Source organism: Cydia amplana, chromosome 3 (assembly GCF_948474715.1).
Source record: "Cydia amplana chromosome 3, ilCydAmpl1.1, whole genome shotgun sequence".
NCBI classification, from domain to species: domain Eukaryota; kingdom Metazoa; phylum Arthropoda; class Insecta; order Lepidoptera; family Tortricidae; genus Cydia; species Cydia amplana.
The window spans coordinates 17019011-17039812 of record NC_086071.1 but is presented as its reverse complement, the minus strand read 5'-3'; the positions used below and the strand labels follow the sequence as shown (position 1 = coordinate 17039812).

Below are 20802 nucleotides of genomic sequence, written 5' to 3'. Positions count from 1 at the left end.
TTGCCCACCATAACAAATAAATTCGACCAATCATAGCGTTGCAATGCGACGCTATGATTGGTCGAATTTATATGTTTTGTCCCTCACGGAGGCACGCGTAGACCACTTCTATAGGATGCTACCTTCTATGGATAAAATTCAGGTTCACTCAAAGTTGAACATCAGTGAATGTTTTTTCTCTGTCTAACTTATTGGAGTCATCATATTGCCGATGTATTGCCATTTACCTCTCTCGTACATTGTCCAAATTCAAATGACATTACTGAGAGCAATTTGATTTTGTCGTGTCACTGTCAATGCCTTGTCAGCCTTGTGTTTGGTTCGTTGCCGTGTGTATCTGCCGGTCTTGTTTACTCGATAAAAATCGGAAATTTGTTTAGAAGAAAATAATCCTGTATAATTTATTTTATCGAACGGAATTAGTGTTACTTGATACTTTAGCTTATAGCTGGCCAAGTAAATTTATAAGATACATAGATTTGGTAAATTTTGCAAAATTGGTGTAAAAGGTAATGTAACTGCAGTTTTACTTGTTTTTATAACATTAATTTATTTCGGTATCATTGGTTTCGCCTTGCAGCTGAGCAATTAAGCATATAATTACATGGAATCTACATGTTGATAACATTGTCCATGAAGTGTTTTTATTTCTGTCACAACAGGTTTTATCAGTATGCATTTTACTACAATGTATTATCACTACATTTTTACTACCTACTTTTGTAATTGATAAAACCATATTTCCGTGCTGAAGCTTTTTTATATCTCATTCATGAATCTGTTTTTCATGTTCCTTACATAGGCTTACAATTACAAAATTGATAATATTTATATACAGAATTACTTCCAATGTGAAGATTATGAATTATGTAATTGCTAGAGATGTGTGCGTTTATTTGATAACCATTTGATTGAGCTATTGAGAGTTCTTTGGCACAACTAACGCTAAGAGGTGATTTTTACAGTTCCGTATAAATTTGGTATAAATACTTAATGAGCCTCCCCACACTAGTGTCTCCCAATCTCAATTTTACTAGTGATATTTCACCTAAACATAAGTATGTCTGTTGGTATGGTATAAAGGCTAATAAGAACTGAAAATGTTCTAGTATGTTTTTTACGAAATGTAGGATAAAAAAATACATTTTAAGAAAACAAATATTTCATTTTAGTTGAGATAAAGTTACAAAACATAGAATGTTTTATCAAAATAATAAGTGTAACAAAATAAGGGGGTTGGTACCATGTATTCCGGCTATAGTGGGATTATTCGTATTCGCATTATTTGACACATTATGACTGACGTATATAGAGATGTAACTAACCCAAATCGATTGTCACAGCAAGCGATTACGATTGGATGGCACCTAGACTGAGGTATCGAATTGTGATGTTTAATGAATTTTTATTTGAGATTTAAATAATGCTAAAATTTTGTGGTTAATAAATAATAATAAGAAGATATAATAAATTTAATAATGCTTTGTTATAAATATCTAATAATTATTGTAATATGAATGATTTATAACAAAATTTACAATATAAGATGTAATTATTTTTGAAAAGATGTGTCCCGCCGAGTTTGTTGCCGGTCCCATAATGGGATACCCTCCTCCAATTGAGGGGGGATTTAAATCTTCTCAGGGCAGAGGTGTAGGGTTGGAGCCGGTCTACCTAACTTTATTTGACGTTCATAAGCGCATTGTAATTATGCCTACTTGAATAAACTATCTTTTATCTTTATCTTTACCTAAATTTAATAATGTTTAAAAATTTGACGTGTAAAGTGTATATTTTATGAATAAAACATTGAATTGAAATGAATTGTTGCGACCTAAAATGAAAAAATTATATCAATTTAGACGACTACCGATTTATAACGGTGGTGTCCGGCCAACCCTAAATTAAAAAAATAAAAGACTTAGAATGTAAACGTTCGCAGTGCAATTATCTTCCTTTGTGATTTCGATGTGCAAGACATTTTACGTTGTATTGCTGTTGTGAGTGGCATGTGTCAAATAATGCAAATACGAGTGCACAAAGTATAGTGAATTTTTCATACATATAGATTTTACGTTAAAATACTCAAATTTTTGATGATATTATTACATTTTTGTTTCATTAGTGTCTCTAGTAATATGAAGCAAGATTTGTTATTTAAGTGGTTCTTCATTTATATAAAAAAGAGTCACCACGTTTTTAGTATATTATTCAATTTACATATGTGTTAATAAAGCAACATGTTGTTTAAATATCATAAACGTAATTACCGCTATGTCACCTTGAAGATAAATTCAATTGTTACATATTCAATTTAAATAAAGTAAATGGGACAATAACACTCATGATTAATAATGATACTAAGCTGATCTTATGAAGCTAAAGCATTTATTTGTACCAACGAAGTAATTGTTTCTGAATTGTTCATCCCCCCACTTTACATTGTATCCATCCCAAAAAAAAGTCTAGTTTTTTACCACATAGTTGGTATGATTTAAGTATCAATCATAAATCCGCATTCGCAACTTCGGTATAGATATTATATCTACCCATACCTACAAGTTTTTAGGGTTCCGTAACTTTCGTACCTCAAAAGCCGGGTCCACACAGAGCGAGTATACGCACGAGGCAATTTCCTCGCGCACAAAACGGCCAGTGTAGACGTGCCTCGGCCGTAAAAGGATAAAACGGATAAGGGTTCCGTTTTTAGGGTTCCGTAGCCAAATGGCAAAAAACGGAACCCTTATAGATTCGTCATGTCTGTCTGTCTGTCTGTCCGTCTGTCTGTCCGTCCGTATGTCACAGCCACTTTTCTCCGAAACTATAAGAACTATACTGTTGAAACTTGGTAAGTAGATGTATTCTGTGAACCGCATTAAGATTTTCACACAAAAATAGAAAAAAAACAATAAATTTTTGGGGTTCCCCATACTTCGAACTGAAACTCAATTTTTTTTTTCATCAAACCCATACGTGTGGGGTATCTATGGATAGGTCTTTAAAAATGATATTGAGGTTTCTAATATCATTTTTTTCTAAACTGAATAGTTTGCGCGAGAGACACTTCCAAAGTGGTAAAATGTGTGTCCCCCCCCCTGTAACTTCTAAAATAAGAGAATGATAAAACTAAAAAAAATATATGATGTACATTACCATGTAAACTTCCACCGAAAATTGGTTTGAACGAGATCTAGCAAGTAGTTTTTTTTAATACGTCATAAATCGCCTAAATACGGAACCCTTCATGGGCGAGTCCGACTCGCACTTGGCCGCTTTTTCCTTTTGAGCTAGGATCACTTTGTTGTCCGTGCGTCCATCCGTCCGTCCGTGGGCGAGTACGACTCGCTCTTGTCCGGTTTTCTAGTATGTACTAATGCTTGGTGACTTAAGTCGCAAGCGGGCAGACGAACGGACAAACACACTGGCGGACATACTTGACTTTGACTTATTGTCCTATGTTCCCTAGATGGGGCAGAGGGCGTCCACAGTGCGCCGCCATCTGGATCGGTCTTGAGCTTCGTGCTTGACTTCGCTCCAAGTCTTCTCAATAGCCTCTGCCTCTGCAATAATAGTCCGGCGCCAGGTCTGCCTTGGACGGCAACGTTTCCTCTTTCCTTGAGGATTCCAGTCTAGGGCTTGTCTCGGTATGTGGTCAGGATCCCTTCGGAGACTGGCGGACATAGCGAAACTATAAGGGTATACTTACTACTTGACTAGTTTATAATGAAATATACCTACTTTTTCCATATTTTTCCAGGTCAAACCTAAACCATGCGTCGCTACTGGCACCGCTTGCTTCGGCTACGGAACCTCATATTCCTCGTCCTAATCTTGATAGTGCTATACACGCTGAGGTCCTGGGCCGACAGCGAGCCGCCGGTGGTGGTGCCACACCTCAGTGCGTTAAGCGGCACCAAAATTCCTATATTTGTTCCTAAAAGCAAAAAGGTAAGTGCCACGATAGCTCTTAGTACAAATCTCGATATCCTGGACACTATCTAATGGGCTGTTAAAGTATGAATTGAATAATGCGATTCAGTAGCGTAAAAAGTAACAGTGGACCGACGCCTTTGATGTTTGCGTAAATGCCGACACCGCACAAAAACACAGTAGGGTTGTCACAGACTTTTACACAACTATTCAGGACTTATATTTGACTTATATAAGATATGATAGCATTGCTAGCCCTGTAAGTAGTAACGAGCTACTAGCAATTAATGGCAATGTATGCAGCTCGGGTGCGCGCGACCCACCCCTCGCACCCCGTATGATTGCCCTGTCTAGATGGCTTCGTGGAATGACTGTATTGTTCTATCGACTGTGGTAGTGCCGCTCGCGGCATACATGTTTAAAAGTAGAATCGTACATTTGTGTGGTGATCTTGCGTTCTTAGCTTCGATTTATTACGGTGTCTGTCAGTCTCAGCACCCCTAGCACATGATTGGCGCGACAGTATCTCGCGGCGAGATAGACTACCCGTCTTTTTCTATCTATCTTAATAAGAGAGGGACGGGTGGTCTATCTCGCCGCGAGATACTGTCGCGCCAATCATGTGCTAGCCCGGTAGTCTGTGGTTGTCAACTATTAGTACTTACCGTAACCCGTAAAGAGAAGCAGAGGCGCTTTTTAAAATAGCCTACGGAACGAAATTCAATTATTTTATTCCACACATGCAGTCACTGTATTTATATTACAGAACTATGTTGAATTTTTTTTATAATATGTAGTATGTAGTCATACATTCACATTCACTGTATTTATATTACAGAACTATGTTGACATTTTTTTATAACATGTAGTCAGACATTGTTTTTTTTTCAGAAAATAGATTGGCACAACTACATACAAATAGAACAGGATGAAAAACGCACGGGTAAGTTATTTCAAGGCTATAAGCCTTTTCAGGGCTTAAGGGTATGAAATAAATGAACTCAGAGTCCTCGTAAGACTCAGGGTAATTTTGGCGCTTATGAATTTGGAACTTTCTTTTATTTCTATCAGTTCAAAACTCGAATTTAATTTGTACTTGTACAAGTACACGGTGCCTTATCAGGATAAAAAGTAACATTTGCGGTCTATGTGAACAGGTATCGGAGAGCAAGGCAAGCCGGCATCTTTGCCGTCATCAGACGCGTCTCTGGAAGAGAGTCTTTACGCTGTGAATGGCTTTAACGGAGCCCTTAGTGACAAGATTCCTCTTAACCGGTCGTTGAGGGACATCAGGCATAAGTTGTGCAAGACCCGCTTGTATATAGGTAAGTTATATTATAAGGGCACATTTAGACGGTGCGAGAACTCGCATGCGATTTTTTTGCGTCATTTGATCGGTCGGAGGAATTGATATCACCTCAATGGTCCGCAATGTAACTAAAATCGTATACGAGTTCGCGCGCCGTCTAAATGAGCCCCAGATTTGTACAGAGGGCCTGAGGGGGCAATTTTATTCACCTATCGAGTACTTTTTTTTCATTAGGTTATGTTCTATGTTATTTCTACCCAGAATTACAAGCTCTTACGATTCTAATAGGAGAAATAGTAGGTTGTGTATTAAAGGCGGTAAACACGAATTTACGAACGAATATGAAGCCTGAAGCGAAAAGCGAGGGCTAAAAAACATGAGTTCGTAATTCCTCTATCGCCCGTGACTTGTGCATGATACACACCTGTGAGGAAAAAAGGAAATAAATAAAACTTCTGGCTAATTTCGTACCTACATTACAGCCTTATGTCGAAATTTAGGATTTACGGACCGCATCGCCTAGCAATTGTGACGAATAATTACAGCCCTAGGTCGAATTATCGAATTTACGGACCGCATTGCCTACGTGCTCCTTTGACGGGGAAGTGCGATGAAAAAGAGTACCTATCCTATAACTTAAATTCGTTTTTCGTTCCTTTCATTCCTTTAACGTCATCTGCACTACTTTGTATAAAACAAAGTCTCTTCCCGCTGTCTGTCTATCCCTATGTATGCTTAGCAGTTCTTTAAAACTACGCAACGGATTTTGATGCGGTTTTTTTTATTGGTAAACTGATTCAAGAGGAAGGTTTATGTATGATTTGTTAACCCGTGCGAAGCCGGGGCGGGTCGCTAGTATCTGTATAAAAATGTTAAGGTAATGGAAAAAAATCTTCAAGTCACCGGTTTCCCTTCCAGAATCACTGCCTACGGTGAGCGTGGTGGTGCCGTTTCATAACGAGCACTGGAGCACCCTGCTCCGCACGGCGCAGAGCGTCGTGAACCGCTCGCCGCCGCATTTACTTAGAGAAGTGTTGTTGGTGGACGACGCTAGTACCAAGGGTAGGTTATATGTGACGTTATCTATGAAAAGGGACCTTATTGTCGATGGCGCTTACACCATTATTAACGATGCTCCGATATAAATACAATGCCGCGCGACGCTGAGCGGCGTAAGCGCCATCGACAATAAGGTCCCTTTTCATGGATAATGCCCCATATGCTGGTGGCGCCCTAGAGGTTCCGTACATCACACAGTTTTTTACAAGCTTTTACTTAACTTGTATGGTATGTAACTATGTATATTTGTACGGGTCAAATCTTGCAAGTTAAATTTGACCTACTTCTCGGTTTCCGATGAAGCTCAAAATTTGCATACGTATGTAAGTCGGGTGACAGTGCAATATTATGGTACCATCGAGCTGATCTGATGATGGAGACAGGAGGTGACCATAGGAACTCCGTGATAAAACAACGCAAGCTAATTGTGTTTGGGGTTTTTAGAATGGTCTTGATGAGTATTAGTTGTCTGTGGAAAGAACAGTACAGACAGCGCTAAGAGCTTGTACCAAAAATGAAATTTTTGCCGAAAACTTATTTCAATCAGGCCTAGCTCCGATATCTATATATAAATTCTAATAACAGACGCTTATTTCAGATTTCCTAAAAGGCAAGCTAGACGCGTACCTAGCCGCGAACATCCCTAAAGCCCGGGTCATACGGCTGGACAAGCGCAGCGGGCTCATCACGGCGCGGCTGGCGGGCGCGCGGCAGGCCGCGGCAGACGTGCTAGTGTTCCTGGACTCGCACACGGAGGCCACTGTCAACTGGCTGCCACCGCTGCTAGGTGAGAACATCCCTAAAGCCCGGTTCACACGGCTGGACAAGCGCAGCGGGCTCATCACGGCGCGGCTGGCGGGCGCGCGGCAGGCCGCGGCAGACGTGCTAGTGTTCCTGGACTCGCACACGGAGGCCACTGTCAACTGGCTGCCACCGCTGCTAGGTGAGAACATCCCTAAAGCCCGGTTCACACGGCTGGACAAGCGCAGCGGGCTCATCACGGCGCGGCTGGCGGGCGCGCGGCAGGCCGCGGCAGACGTGCTAGTGTTCCTGGACTCGCACACGGAGGCCACTGTCAACTGGCTGCCACCGCTGCTAGGTGAGAACATCCCTAAAGCCCGGTTCACACGGCTGGACAAGCGCAGCGGGCTCATCACGGCGCGGCTGGCGGGCGCGCGGCAGGCCGCGGCAGACGTGCTAGTGTTCCTGGACTCGCACACGGAGGCCACTGTCAACTGGCTGCCACCGCTGCTAGGTGAGAACATCCCTAAAGCCCGGTTCACACGGCTGGACAAGCGCAGCGGGCTCATCACGGCGCGGCTGGCGGGCGCGCGGCAGGCCGCGGCAGACGTGCTAGTGTTCCTGGACTCGCACACGGAGGCCACTGTCAACTGGCTGCCACCGCTGCTAGGTGAGAACATCCCTAAAGCCCGGTTCACACGGCTGGACAAGCGCAGCGGGCTCATCACGGCGCGGCTGGCGGGCGCGCGGCAGGCCGCGGCAGACGTGCTAGTGTTCCTGGACTCGCACACGGAGGCCACTGTCAACTGGCTGCCACCGCTGCTAGGTGAGAACATCCCTAAAGCCCGGTTCACACGGCTGGACAAGCGCAGCGGGCTCATCACGGCGCGGCTGGCGGGCGCGCGGCAGGCCGCGGCAGACGTGCTAGTGTTCCTGGACTCGCACACGGAGGCCACTGTCAACTGGCTGCCACCGCTGCTAGGTGAGAACATCCCTAAAGCCCGGTTCACACGGCTGGACAAGCGCAGCGGGCTCATCACGGCGCGGCTGGCGGGCGCGCGGCAGGCCGCGGCAGACGTGCTAGTGTTCCTGGACTCGCACACGGAGGCCACTGTCAACTGGCTGCCACCGCTGCTAGGTGAGAACATCCCTAAAGCCCGGTTCACACGGCTGGACAAGCGCAGCGGGCTCATCACGGCGCGGCTGGCGGGCGCGCGGCAGGCCGCGGCAGACGTGCTAGTGTTCCTGGACTCGCACACGGAGGCCACTGTCAACTGGCTGCCACCGCTGCTAGGTGAGAACATCCCTAAAGCCCGGTTCACACGGCTGGACAAGCGCAGCGGGCTCATCACGGCGCGGCTGGCGGGCGCGCGGCAGGCCGCGGCAGACGTGCTAGTGTTCCTGGACTCGCACACGGAGGCCACTGTCAACTGGCTGCCACCGCTGCTAGGTGAGAACATCCCTAAAGCCCGGTTCACACGGCTGGACAAGCGCAGCGGGCTCATCACGGCGCGGCTGGCGGGCGCGCGGCAGGCCGCGGCAGACGTGCTAGTGTTCCTGGACTCGCACACGGAGGCCACTGTCAACTGGCTGCCACCGCTGCTAGGTGAGAACATCCCTAAAGCCCGGTTCACACGGCTGGACAAGCGCAGCGGGCTCATCACGGCGCGGCTGGCGGGCGCGCGGCAGGCCGCGGCAGACGTGCTAGTGTTCCTGGACTCGCACACGGAGGCCACTGTCAACTGGCTGCCACCGCTGCTAGGTGAGAACATCCCTAAAGCCCGGTTCACACGGCTGGACAAGCGCAGCGGGCTCATCACGGCGCGGCTGGCGGGCGCGCGGCAGGCCGCGGCAGACGTGCTAGTGTTCCTGGACTCGCACACGGAGGCCACTGTCAACTGGCTGCCACCGCTGCTAGGTGAGAACATCCCTAAAGCCCGGTTCACACGGCTGGACAAGCGCAGCGGGCTCATCACGGCGCGGCTGGCGGGCGCGCGGCAGGCCGCGGCAGACGTGCTAGTGTTCCTGGACTCGCACACGGAGGCCACTGTCAACTGGCTGCCACCGCTGCTAGGTGAGAACATCCCTAAAGCCCGGTTCACACGGCTGGACAAGCGCAGCGGGCTCATCACGGCGCGGCTGGCGGGCGCGCGGCAGGCCGCGGCAGACGTGCTAGTGTTCCTGGACTCGCACACGGAGGCCACTGTCAACTGGCTGCCACCGCTGCTAGGTGAGAACATCCCTAAAGCCCGGTTCACACGGCTGGACAAGCGCAGCGGGCTCATCACGGCGCGGCTGGCGGGCGCGCGGCAGGCCGCGGCAGACGTGCTAGTGTTCCTGGACTCGCACACGGAGGCCACTGTCAACTGGCTGCCACCGCTGCTAGGTGAGAACATCCCTAAAGCCCGGTTCACACGGCTGGACAAGCGCAGCGGGCTCATCACGGCGCGGCTGGCGGGCGCGCGGCAGGCCGCGGCAGACGTGCTAGTGTTCCTGGACTCGCACACGGAGGCCACTGTCAACTGGCTGCCACCGCTGCTAGGTGAGAACATCCCTAAAGCCCGGTTCACACGGCTGGACAAGCGCAGCGGGCTCATCACGGCGCGGCTGGCGGGCGCGCGGCAGGCCGCGGCAGACGTGCTAGTGTTCCTGGACTCGCACACGGAGGCCACTGTCAACTGGCTGCCACCGCTGCTAGGTGAGAACATCCCTAAAGCCCGGTTCACACGGCTGGACAAGCGCAGCGGGCTCATCACGGCGCGGCTGGCGGGCGCGCGGCAGGCCGCGGCAGACGTGCTAGTGTTCCTGGACTCGCACACGGAGGCCACTGTCAACTGGCTGCCACCGCTGCTAGGTGAGAACATCCCTAAAGCCCGGTTCACACGGCTGGACAAGCGCAGCGGGCTCATCACGGCGCGGCTGGCGGGCGCGCGGCAGGCCGCGGCAGACGTGCTAGTGTTCCTGGACTCGCACACGGAGGCCACTGTCAACTGGCTGCCACCGCTGCTAGGTGAGAACATCCCTAAAGCCCGGTTCACACGGCTGGACAAGCGCAGCGGGCTCATCACGGCGCGGCTGGCGGGCGCGCGGCAGGCCGCGGCAGACGTGCTAGTGTTCCTGGACTCGCACACGGAGGCCACTGTCAACTGGCTGCCACCGCTGCTAGGTGAGAACATCCCTAAAGCCCGGTTCACACGGCTGGACAAGCGCAGCGGGCTCATCACGGCGCGGCTGGCGGGCGCGCGGCAGGCCGCGGCAGACGTGCTAGTGTTCCTGGACTCGCACACGGAGGCCACTGTCAACTGGCTGCCACCGCTGCTAGGTGAGAACATCCCTAAAGCCCGGTTCACACGGCTGGACAAGCGCAGCGGGCTCATCACGGCGCGGCTGGCGGGCGCGCGGCAGGCCGCGGCAGACGTGCTAGTGTTCCTGGACTCGCACACGGAGGCCACTGTCAACTGGCTGCCACCGCTGCTAGGTGAGAACATCCCTAAAGCCCGGTTCACACGGCTGGACAAGCGCAGCGGGCTCATCACGGCGCGGCTGGCGGGCGCGCGGCAGGCCGCGGCAGACGTGCTAGTGTTCCTGGACTCGCACACGGAGGCCACTGTCAACTGGCTGCCACCGCTGCTAGGTGAGAACATCCCTAAAGCCCGGTTCACACGGCTGGACAAGCGCAGCGGGCTCATCACGGCGCGGCTGGCGGGCGCGCGGCAGGCCGCGGCAGACGTGCTAGTGTTCCTGGACTCGCACACGGAGGCCACTGTCAACTGGCTGCCACCGCTGCTAGGTGAGAACATCCCTAAAGCCCGGTTCACACGGCTGGACAAGCGCAGCGGGCTCATCACGGCGCGGCTGGCGGGCGCGCGGCAGGCCGCGGCAGACGTGCTAGTGTTCCTGGACTCGCACACGGAGGCCACTGTCAACTGGCTGCCACCGCTGCTAGGTGAGAACATCCCTAAAGCCCGGTTCACACGGCTGGACAAGCGCAGCGGGCTCATCACGGCGCGGCTGGCGGGCGCGCGGCAGGCCGCGGCAGACGTGCTAGTGTTCCTGGACTCGCACACGGAGGCCACTGTCAACTGGCTGCCACCGCTGCTAGGTGAGAACATCCCTAAAGCCCGGTTCACACGGCTGGACAAGCGCAGCGGGCTCATCACGGCGCGGCTGGCGGGCGCGCGGCAGGCCGCGGCAGACGTGCTAGTGTTCCTGGACTCGCACACGGAGGCCACTGTCAACTGGCTGCCACCGCTGCTAGGTGAGAACATCCCTAAAGCCCGGTTCACACGGCTGGACAAGCGCAGCGGGCTCATCACGGCGCGGCTGGCGGGCGCGCGGCAGGCCGCGGCAGACGTGCTAGTGTTCCTGGACTCGCACACGGAGGCCACTGTCAACTGGCTGCCACCGCTGCTAGGTGAGAACATCCCTAAAGCCCGGTTCACACGGCTGGACAAGCGCAGCGGGCTCATCACGGCGCGGCTGGCGGGCGCGCGGCAGGCCGCGGCAGACGTGCTAGTGTTCCTGGACTCGCACACGGAGGCCACTGTCAACTGGCTGCCACCGCTGCTAGGTGAGAACATCCCTAAAGCCCGGTTCACACGGCTGGACAAGCGCAGCGGGCTCATCACGGCGCGGCTGGCGGGCGCGCGGCAGGCCGCGGCAGACGTGCTAGTGTTCCTGGACTCGCACACGGAGGCCACTGTCAACTGGCTGCCACCGCTGCTAGGTGAGAACATCCCTAAAGCCCGGTTCACACGGCTGGACAAGCGCAGCGGGCTCATCACGGCGCGGCTGGCGGGCGCGCGGCAGGCCGCGGCAGACGTGCTAGTGTTCCTGGACTCGCACACGGAGGCCACTGTCAACTGGCTGCCACCGCTGCTAGGTGAGAACATCCCTAAAGCCCGGTTCACACGGCTGGACAAGCGCAGCGGGCTCATCACGGCGCGGCTGGCGGGCGCGCGGCAGGCCGCGGCAGACGTGCTAGTGTTCCTGGACTCGCACACGGAGGCCACTGTCAACTGGCTGCCACCGCTGCTAGGTGAGAACATCCCTAAAGCCCGGTTCACACGGCTGGACAAGCGCAGCGGGCTCATCACGGCGCGGCTGGCGGGCGCGCGGCAGGCCGCGGCAGACGTGCTAGTGTTCCTGGACTCGCACACGGAGGCCACTGTCAACTGGCTGCCACCGCTGCTAGGTGAGAACATCCCTAAAGCCCGGTTCACACGGCTGGACAAGCGCAGCGGGCTCATCACGGCGCGGCTGGCGGGCGCGCGGCAGGCCGCGGCAGACGTGCTAGTGTTCCTGGACTCGCACACGGAGGCCACTGTCAACTGGCTGCCACCGCTGCTAGGTGAGAACATCCCTAAAGCCCGGTTCACACGGCTGGACAAGCGCAGCGGGCTCATCACGGCGCGGCTGGCGGGCGCGCGGCAGGCCGCGGCAGACGTGCTAGTGTTCCTGGACTCGCACACGGAGGCCACTGTCAACTGGCTGCCACCGCTGCTAGGTGAGAACATCCCTAAAGCCCGGTTCACACGGCTGGACAAGCGCAGCGGGCTCATCACGGCGCGGCTGGCGGGCGCGCGGCAGGCCGCGGCAGACGTGCTAGTGTTCCTGGACTCGCACACGGAGGCCACTGTCAACTGGCTGCCACCGCTGCTAGGTGAGAACATCCCTAAAGCCCGGTTCACACGGCTGGACAAGCGCAGCGGGCTCATCACGGCGCGGCTGGCGGGCGCGCGGCAGGCCGCGGCAGACGTGCTAGTGTTCCTGGACTCGCACACGGAGGCCACTGTCAACTGGCTGCCACCGCTGCTAGGTGAGAACATCCCTAAAGCCCGGTTCACACGGCTGGACAAGCGCAGCGGGCTCATCACGGCGCGGCTGGCGGGCGCGCGGCAGGCCGCGGCAGACGTGCTAGTGTTCCTGGACTCGCACACGGAGGCCACTGTCAACTGGCTGCCACCGCTGCTAGGTGAGAACATCCCTAAAGCCCGGTTCACACGGCTGGACAAGCGCAGCGGGCTCATCACGGCGCGGCTGGCGGGCGCGCGGCAGGCCGCGGCAGACGTGCTAGTGTTCCTGGACTCGCACACGGAGGCCACTGTCAATTGGCTGCCACCGCTGCTAGGTGAGAACATCCCTAACGCGCTCGCCACGACATTGCGCGACTGGCTTCGGCTAAGGCGACAACCATAGGTTGGTGCGAGACATATATGTATGTGTATATGTGAGACATATGTGTGTTTTATTATATATAGCAATCGGACCTTTCGTTCCCACCCAGTGTTGGCAGAAACGTTACTGCAATTGTGAATTAACTATTTTTGATAATTATAAATTGAACCGTAAACTGTAATCGTCCGTTACAGTTTATGGTTACGCCGGCAGCGGTACCGCACCGAATGGCTAACGAGATCTGTTGGACCAGGTACGAGCCGGACCGAGGGTCGCACCCCCCGTCCCTCAATCGCCGACTCAAACGGGGCTCTTAAGCTTTGGTTTCCTCCATCCACGACATCCATATTTAGCCGTATTATTTAGTATGGAGACGGCCGCTATATGACGGCACCGCTATCCTAGGAAAACCGATCTTTAGTGACAAGATCATATTGAAATATTTTAAATGTTTCCAGAGCCGATAGCACTAGACTACCGCACGGCGGTGTGTCCGTTCATCGACGTGATCGACTACGCCACGCTGGAGTACCGCGCGCAGGACGAGGGCGCGCGCGGCGCCTTCGACTGGGAGCTGTTCTACAAGCGCCTGCCGCCGCTGCCCCGAGACCAGGCCCGCATGCCGGAGCCCTTCCCGTGAGTGTACACAACATTTCTGACTACTAAACATATAGGTCACTATACTTTGTACACTCGTATTTGCGTTATTTGACACATGACACTGACAAAAGCAGTATAACGTAAAATATCTTACATATCGAAATTACAAAGGAAGACAATTGCACTTCGAACGTTTAATTACTACGTCTTTTTTTTTTATTTGGGGTTGGCCGGACACTACCGTTATGAATCGGTAGTCGTCTAAGTAAATCGACATAATTTTTCATTTTAGGTCGCAACAATTCAATTCGATTCAATGTTTTATTCATAAAATATACATTTTACACGTCCAATTTTTAAACATTATTACATCTAGGTAAATTTTGTTATAAATCATTCATATTACAATAGTTATTAGCAGGCCTCGGAGTTTTTTTAGCACGGTAAGACTAAGGAGAGCTATGGAGTCTTTGTTAACATTAAAATTAAATTCATACTCATACTCATCCTCATTAATTAAGTTCGTCCGAATCGTTTTATAAATACTTAGACTACTTATATGTAATTAATTCTGTTTACATATATTTAATTAAATGTTATATTATAAAAAAGTAATAATATGTATATGTGTATGTTAATATTATTATATTACCCATATTGCAGTGTCATCGCTCCAATATTTTATTTAAGTACTTAACGTACCTACATACTATAATTACTGTTAAGATAAGGATATTGGTGTCTTGAAAATGATGCCCAATAATATAATATGTATATGTGTATGTTAATATTATTATATTACCCATATTGCAGTGTCATCGCTCCAATATTTTATTTAAGTACTTAACGTACCTACATACTATAATTACTGTTAAGATATTGATATTGGTGTCTTGAAAATGATGCCCATGAATGCGACTTACGACGTTTATACTGCCCATTATGTGTGAACGAACTGTTTTGTAGACGTAAGGAAGAGTAACGCATAACTATTCTAAAATATTGTAGCTCTATATCAACCTTAATGAATAATAAACAGTTTTAATATCTATGGAATATCGTTTTAATATGTCGAATACGTATTACCAATGTTTATAATCATAGGTTGCATGTCTTAAGTACTTTTTTAAGTGATAGGCCACTTATGATTAAACCTCTTTACCTAAATATGTGTATGAGTAAATCAGATGTCACATTATGTCATGAATATATAGTTACGTATTTCGTTATTGTGATGATCGCTGATATTTATTAGGTCTAGAGCTGTACATAATTTACTTGTACTTAATTAATGAGGATGAGTATGAGTATGAACTTAATTTTAATGTTAACAAAGACTCCATAGCTCTCCTTAGTCTTACCGTGCTAAAAAAACTCCGAGGCCTGGTTATTAGATATTTATAAGTTTTATAACAAAGCATTATTAAATTTATTATATCTTCTTATTATTATTTATGAACCCTATAAAGCTTAGCTTTATTTAAATCTCAAATAGAAAATCATTAAACGTTACAATTTGATACCTCAGTCTAGGTGCCATCCAATCGTAATCGCTTGCTGTGACAATCGATTTGGGTTTGTTACATCTCTATATACGTCAGTCATAATGTGTCAAATGACGCAAATAAGAATAATTCCACTATAGATAAGTTTTGGAATAGACACACAGAGGAGGTACCACATCCAAATCAGCACCTATCAGTCCTACCTATCACTTCTTCATCTTCCTCGCGTTGTCCCGGCATTTTGCTACGGCTCATGGGACTCTGGGGTCCGCTTGGCAGCTAATCCCAAGAATTGGCGTGGGCACTAGTTTTTACGACATTGACTGGCATCTGACCTTCCAACCCAGAAGGTAAACTAGGCCTTGTTGGGATTAGTCCGGTTTCCTCATGATGTTTTCCTTCACAGAAAAGCGACTAATATCAAATGATATTTCGTACATAAGCTGGGAAAAACTCATTGGTTCGAGCCGGGGTTTAAACCCGCGACCTCTGGATTGCAAGGCGCACGCTCTTACCGCCAGGCGCTTCAACATTTACCTCTAAAATACCTCTTCAGAAATGGGTACCTTTCTTCCTTTGGTTAACAATCTACAATAGGGTATAATGATTGTATTTAAAATAAATTATTTTACACTATGAAATAAAGCGCTAAAAGATTAATAGAGAAACGTAGACAGCAGTTATTTTTAGACACAATTTCTAATTTTAAAACCTGTATAAAACTATAAAGAGGAGGTAATTTGATTGTGACGTCACATGCTTGTGTTTTATATAAATTCCATAGTAGCAAAATCGTTTCGTTGATTTGACTAGTAGTCAATGAATATTATAGTTGAGTTGGGAGCCCATACGATAAAAGTACCCAATTGCAATTTGGTATACGAAATCTTAATTCAAGAATTACAGTCGACGAGTAGAAAAATACCTTATTTCCATGGTATAATAATATACTCCGCCTGGTACTCTCTTCCGAGATTCGCGAATGACCTAACTGTCACTTGCCTACGTCATCATGCCGTTTACAGGTTCTCAAACTTTAAAATGTGGGAGAATTCTAACCAACGGTGAAAATTAGTTTAACGGCATTAATTTTAAGTTATTCATGTAGAAACATAGTAAAATAAAACAAATCTATACTGCACTTTTCACTACTACTCTTACAGTTCCGAATAGAGCAGCCAACCATTTTCGTAACAAAACATTAATTACCAAGCTTACGACGTGAAAAGTTTGGAAAACACTGCGACTGCTGACACTGAGCGAGAAGGAAATAACAATTAACACGCGTTCGACAAGGATGACGGTCAGGGACAAAATGGCGGATTGTCAAATGTGACAGCGCTATCCTGTGTTGCCAGTAGTGTAAACAGAATTACCCGAACATCTGAAATTTCTTTCGTGAATCGGAAGATATTGCTAACGAATAATTAAAAATGACTGTTATTGTAAAATTTAAGATAAAATACATATAAATGAAAATTATAAAATTATAAAGAAATATTTTAACTTATTAACCATAGATATAATGTACCCATGTAACATGTTATCTTGAAATAAAGTGGCAATGTTATTGTGACGTAGGCAAGTGACACTCTGGGAAGAGAAGACCATGTTTTATTAGACCATGCTTATTTCCATGTGTCAGGTCGCCGGTGATGGCGGGCGGCCTGTTTGCGGTCTCGCGCGCGTGGTTCTGGCAGCTCGGCGGCTACGACCCCGGCCTCGACATCTGGGGCGGCGAGCAGTACGAGCTCAGCTTCAAGGTCAGTCGAGCACACTCATATTTAACTCCACCTGTATAGTCTTTCGATTTGTATCTGGCCCCGAACGGCTAATCCCTTATCTCAGCGGTTCTCAATCTTTTTTTTTGACGGAACCCTTTTGGAAAGCGAAATTCTTGATGGAACCCTACAATAAAACAATAGTTTTTAGAAGTGTATTTTTTTTATTAAATTATCATAATTCTAAATTCTTGCGGAACCCCTACAGGGGTGTCTCGGAACCCTAGGGTTCCGCGGAACACACTTTGAGAATGGCTGCCTTATCTATTGTTAAGTAAAACCGCAAGTGCTAAAAAAAGGTCGTGTTTCTAATTGGCACCTGAGTGCGGGCTAGTTCAACGCTCAACAAACCAGTGTAAGTGCGCTCTCCGATAACGCGCCTTTGTTACGCATCTCGATGACACATTTTGAACTGGTTCTGTAGCGTTCGACTCGCCGGCACTCGGTGACCGTAGAAGGACCACACACAGCCTCGCTAAATATTTTTCCATTGCTTCATTTTGAATCTTATTCCAATTACTATAGAGACGTAATTCAAAAACCGGTGAAAGAGATACAACCTTTTTTTATTCAGGGAAGTAGCACGTGCGGTTTTACTTAACAACGGACAAAGGATTAGCCCATCGGGGCCAGCTACAAATCGAAATACTATAACTAAATATACTCCATTCTGGATAGGATCAGACCATGGTATAATAATATACTCCGCCTGGTACTCTCTTCCGACTTGACCTTGACCACGTGACTGACAGAAGCCTACGTCATCATGCGACAGCGCTATATGATAATATGCGACAGCGCTATATAAAGTGGCAATGTTACTGTGACGTAGGCTTGTGTCACTCTGGGAAGAGAAGACCATGTTTTATTAGACTATGGATCAGACGGAAGATTGTTTATAGTACACTTTTAAGTATTTCATTCGAGTGTCTTTACAACGCTTCAATAATAATGTATCGGAGCCATAGTTACATACGAAGGTAAGTTTAATAAATCGCAAAATTGATGATTAAATAAGTAAAAAGACGTTACTATTTTTCCTTTTCAGTAAATAGAGAAGCTTTACGACTGGTCTGGCCTAGTGGGTAGTGACCCGGCCTGTGAAGCAACGGTCCTGGGTTCGAATCCCGGTAAGGTCATTTATTTGTGTGATGAGCACAGATATTTGTTCCCGAGTCTTGGGCGTTTTCTATGTACATATTTGTATAATTATATCGTTGTCTGAGTACCTACACAACACAAGCCTTCTTGAGCTTACTGTGGGACTTAGTCAATATGTGTAAGAATGTCCTATAATATTAATTTATTTATTTATGAATGAATGCATACTTGTACAGATCTGGCAGTGCGGCGGGCGCATGCTAGACGCGCCGTGCTCGCGCGTGGGCCACATCTACCGCAAGTTCGCGCCCTTCCCCAACCCCAACCACGGCGACTTCGTTGGCAAAGTTGGTGGACTAACCTCTTTACGCTATTTTTTTAAATATAGGAAACGGATGAATCCGACACCAGGGTTACGAGTGCATTGTCGGTTTGAAGATCGATCCTGAAATACCGTGGGCACTCCACAGTTTAGCGGTGCGAGGCGGGCAATTTCTGGAGAAACGCGCAGTTGAGAACTGCCAACTATCTGCCCATCCCACTAGCGTTGCCCGAGCGTCGGCGTCTAGTCGACTCTATGGCTGCTGCTCGAGGCAACGTTGGCGCAACAGCGCAGCGACGCCATTCTATCTATGTGTTAATCTATCCCAAAGGTCTCCAAACTTTTTAACCTGGGGGTCTCAGCCAGACGGACGATAGTTGGGAGACCGATTGCTATCCTATCCTCGTAAAGCTTTGGATTCCTCCGAAAACGGTACCGTCATATGACGGCCGTCATATAGCGGCCGCAAAAGACGGCCGTCTTTACGGTGGCGACACACCGTCATCCACCAAGGTCAAAGCGGCAAATTTGAAAAATGTAGGCGCGATGGGATAACGTCCCATAGAAAATTTGAATTTCGCGCCTTTTCCTACTGACAAGATTTGCTTGATCATCTATAATTTACTTGGAGGATGAAATATCATCAGAAGAGGAAGATAATCGTAGTACAGAATCATTTATTCAAATCTCGTGTCATTTATTCAAAATGGCGTCACCGCTATCTAATAAAACGTTCACGAAACTATCGACACCGTCATGACGGCCGTCATCTTACGTTACGTTGACAATCAACGTAACGTAACGCCGTCTAGGAAACCGCGCCATCTTGTTTACATAGACAACGTTCTAGTGACGTCAGTCAACGCTATATAGCGGCCGTAATATGACGGCACCGTTTTCGGAGGAATCCAAAGCTTAAGGCCTACCATAAAACATTTCCCTATTTTTAATTTGAACCTAAAATGCATTGCTTAAAGCAGGGATGAATTTCGTTTGTTTGAAAAAGCAACGAAACAAAAGAAATGCCAGAATGATTTATTTGGCTTTTAAATGGTTCCAATCAAATATCAAATAAATACTTAATCAATCAGTCAACAATAAAAACATAAAAACAATAACAAAAACAAACAAAGAAGAAATCCATAAATAAAACATTACGAACAGTTAACAAATAAATTACCTACAAGCACATGTTGTACATTGTAATGCACCCCTTACGAGGCCTTACGAGGCTATATGGTTCCGTTGTATCGTACTTGGTTGGTGTTGTTTTACAGAATACCATTTGTTCCAGAATTACCGGCGAGTAGCGGAAGTGTGGATGGACGAGTACGCGGAGTACCTGTACGCACGGCGGCCGCACTACCGCCTCATCGACACCGGGGACATCTCCGAGCAGAAGGCCATCCGGCAGACGCTCAAGTGCAAGTCGTTCCGCTGGTTCATGACACAGGTATAATTACCGGCGAGTAGCGGAAGTGTGGATGGACGAGTACGCGGAGTACCTGTACGCACGGCGGCCGTACTACAGCCTAATTATATCTATCTGAAATATAGATCCATCTAGAATCCGTTGGGAATAAATACCCAGACAAAAAGCTGGGTCAAACTGTTATAAAGAGACAAAATTCAACAGAGGGTGCTAATTATTTATAAAACTTAGCAATCTCTTAAAAACCTCGGCTAAATTTTGTCTCTTTATAACGAATAGAATGACGGATAGGGACAAATCGTCATCAACGGTTTGTTAGATTTGACAGACGTTTATGGACATAGGATGATAACGATGATGAATATATAACGAATTTAAAATTTAAAATGGCGATCACATTTTGAGTGTGAGTGGTCATGACTGTTGGTGTAACTCCGGCTACCTTAGCCAACAAAAGGATCTGTCAGAAACCCAAGTGCAAGTTGTTCCGTTGGTTGGTGGCACCAGTGGGGAGACACTCCTGACTTCGGGCAAATTCGGCTCCGTTCGGCTCAGCATTGCTCCGAGCAATTATTAGGGTTGACACCACTTGACGTCCCTTTGTGCGCACGATCACAGATAAAATAATGGGTAGAATTTTGACAACCCTAAATAGCCGAAAGGGATAGTGCCATAAGTTAGAAAGGGATATCATGGTTCGATCCTGAATCGCTGCACGCTGTCAAACTTCGGTTTTGTGGGAAGTGTCCTTTCTGTACGGTAGTACTATTACTTATTATGAAGCGCTGGTGGCCTAGCGGTCAGTCTCGCTCGCTCGCTCGGCCGGCCGGCAGCGCATTCCCACC

At 48.1% G+C, this 20802-nt stretch overlaps 1 protein-coding gene across 1 annotated transcript in view; it reads left to right on the top strand.

Annotated features, from left to right (window-relative positions):
- The first annotated feature begins 3761 nt into the window (after nucleotides 1–3761).
- LOC134662839 (N-acetylgalactosaminyltransferase 6-like) overlaps nucleotides 3762–20802 on the top strand; it is a 28112-nt gene continuing 11071 nt past the window's right edge. Inside the window, exons 1-9 of the mRNA XM_063519162.1 lie at nucleotides 3762–3948; nucleotides 4822–4873; nucleotides 5088–5255; nucleotides 6158–6301; nucleotides 6897–7085; nucleotides 13675–13852; nucleotides 16967–17084; nucleotides 18440–18550; nucleotides 19820–19978. Coding sequence (XP_063375232.1) covers nucleotides 3772–3948; nucleotides 4822–4873; nucleotides 5088–5255; nucleotides 6158–6301; nucleotides 6897–7085; nucleotides 13675–13852; nucleotides 16967–17084; nucleotides 18440–18550; nucleotides 19820–19978 — 1296 coding nt within the window. The 5' untranslated portion in view covers nucleotides 3762–3771. The remainder of the gene's footprint in view (nucleotides 3949–4821; nucleotides 4874–5087; nucleotides 5256–6157; nucleotides 6302–6896; nucleotides 7086–13674; nucleotides 13853–16966; nucleotides 17085–18439; nucleotides 18551–19819; nucleotides 19979–20802) is intronic.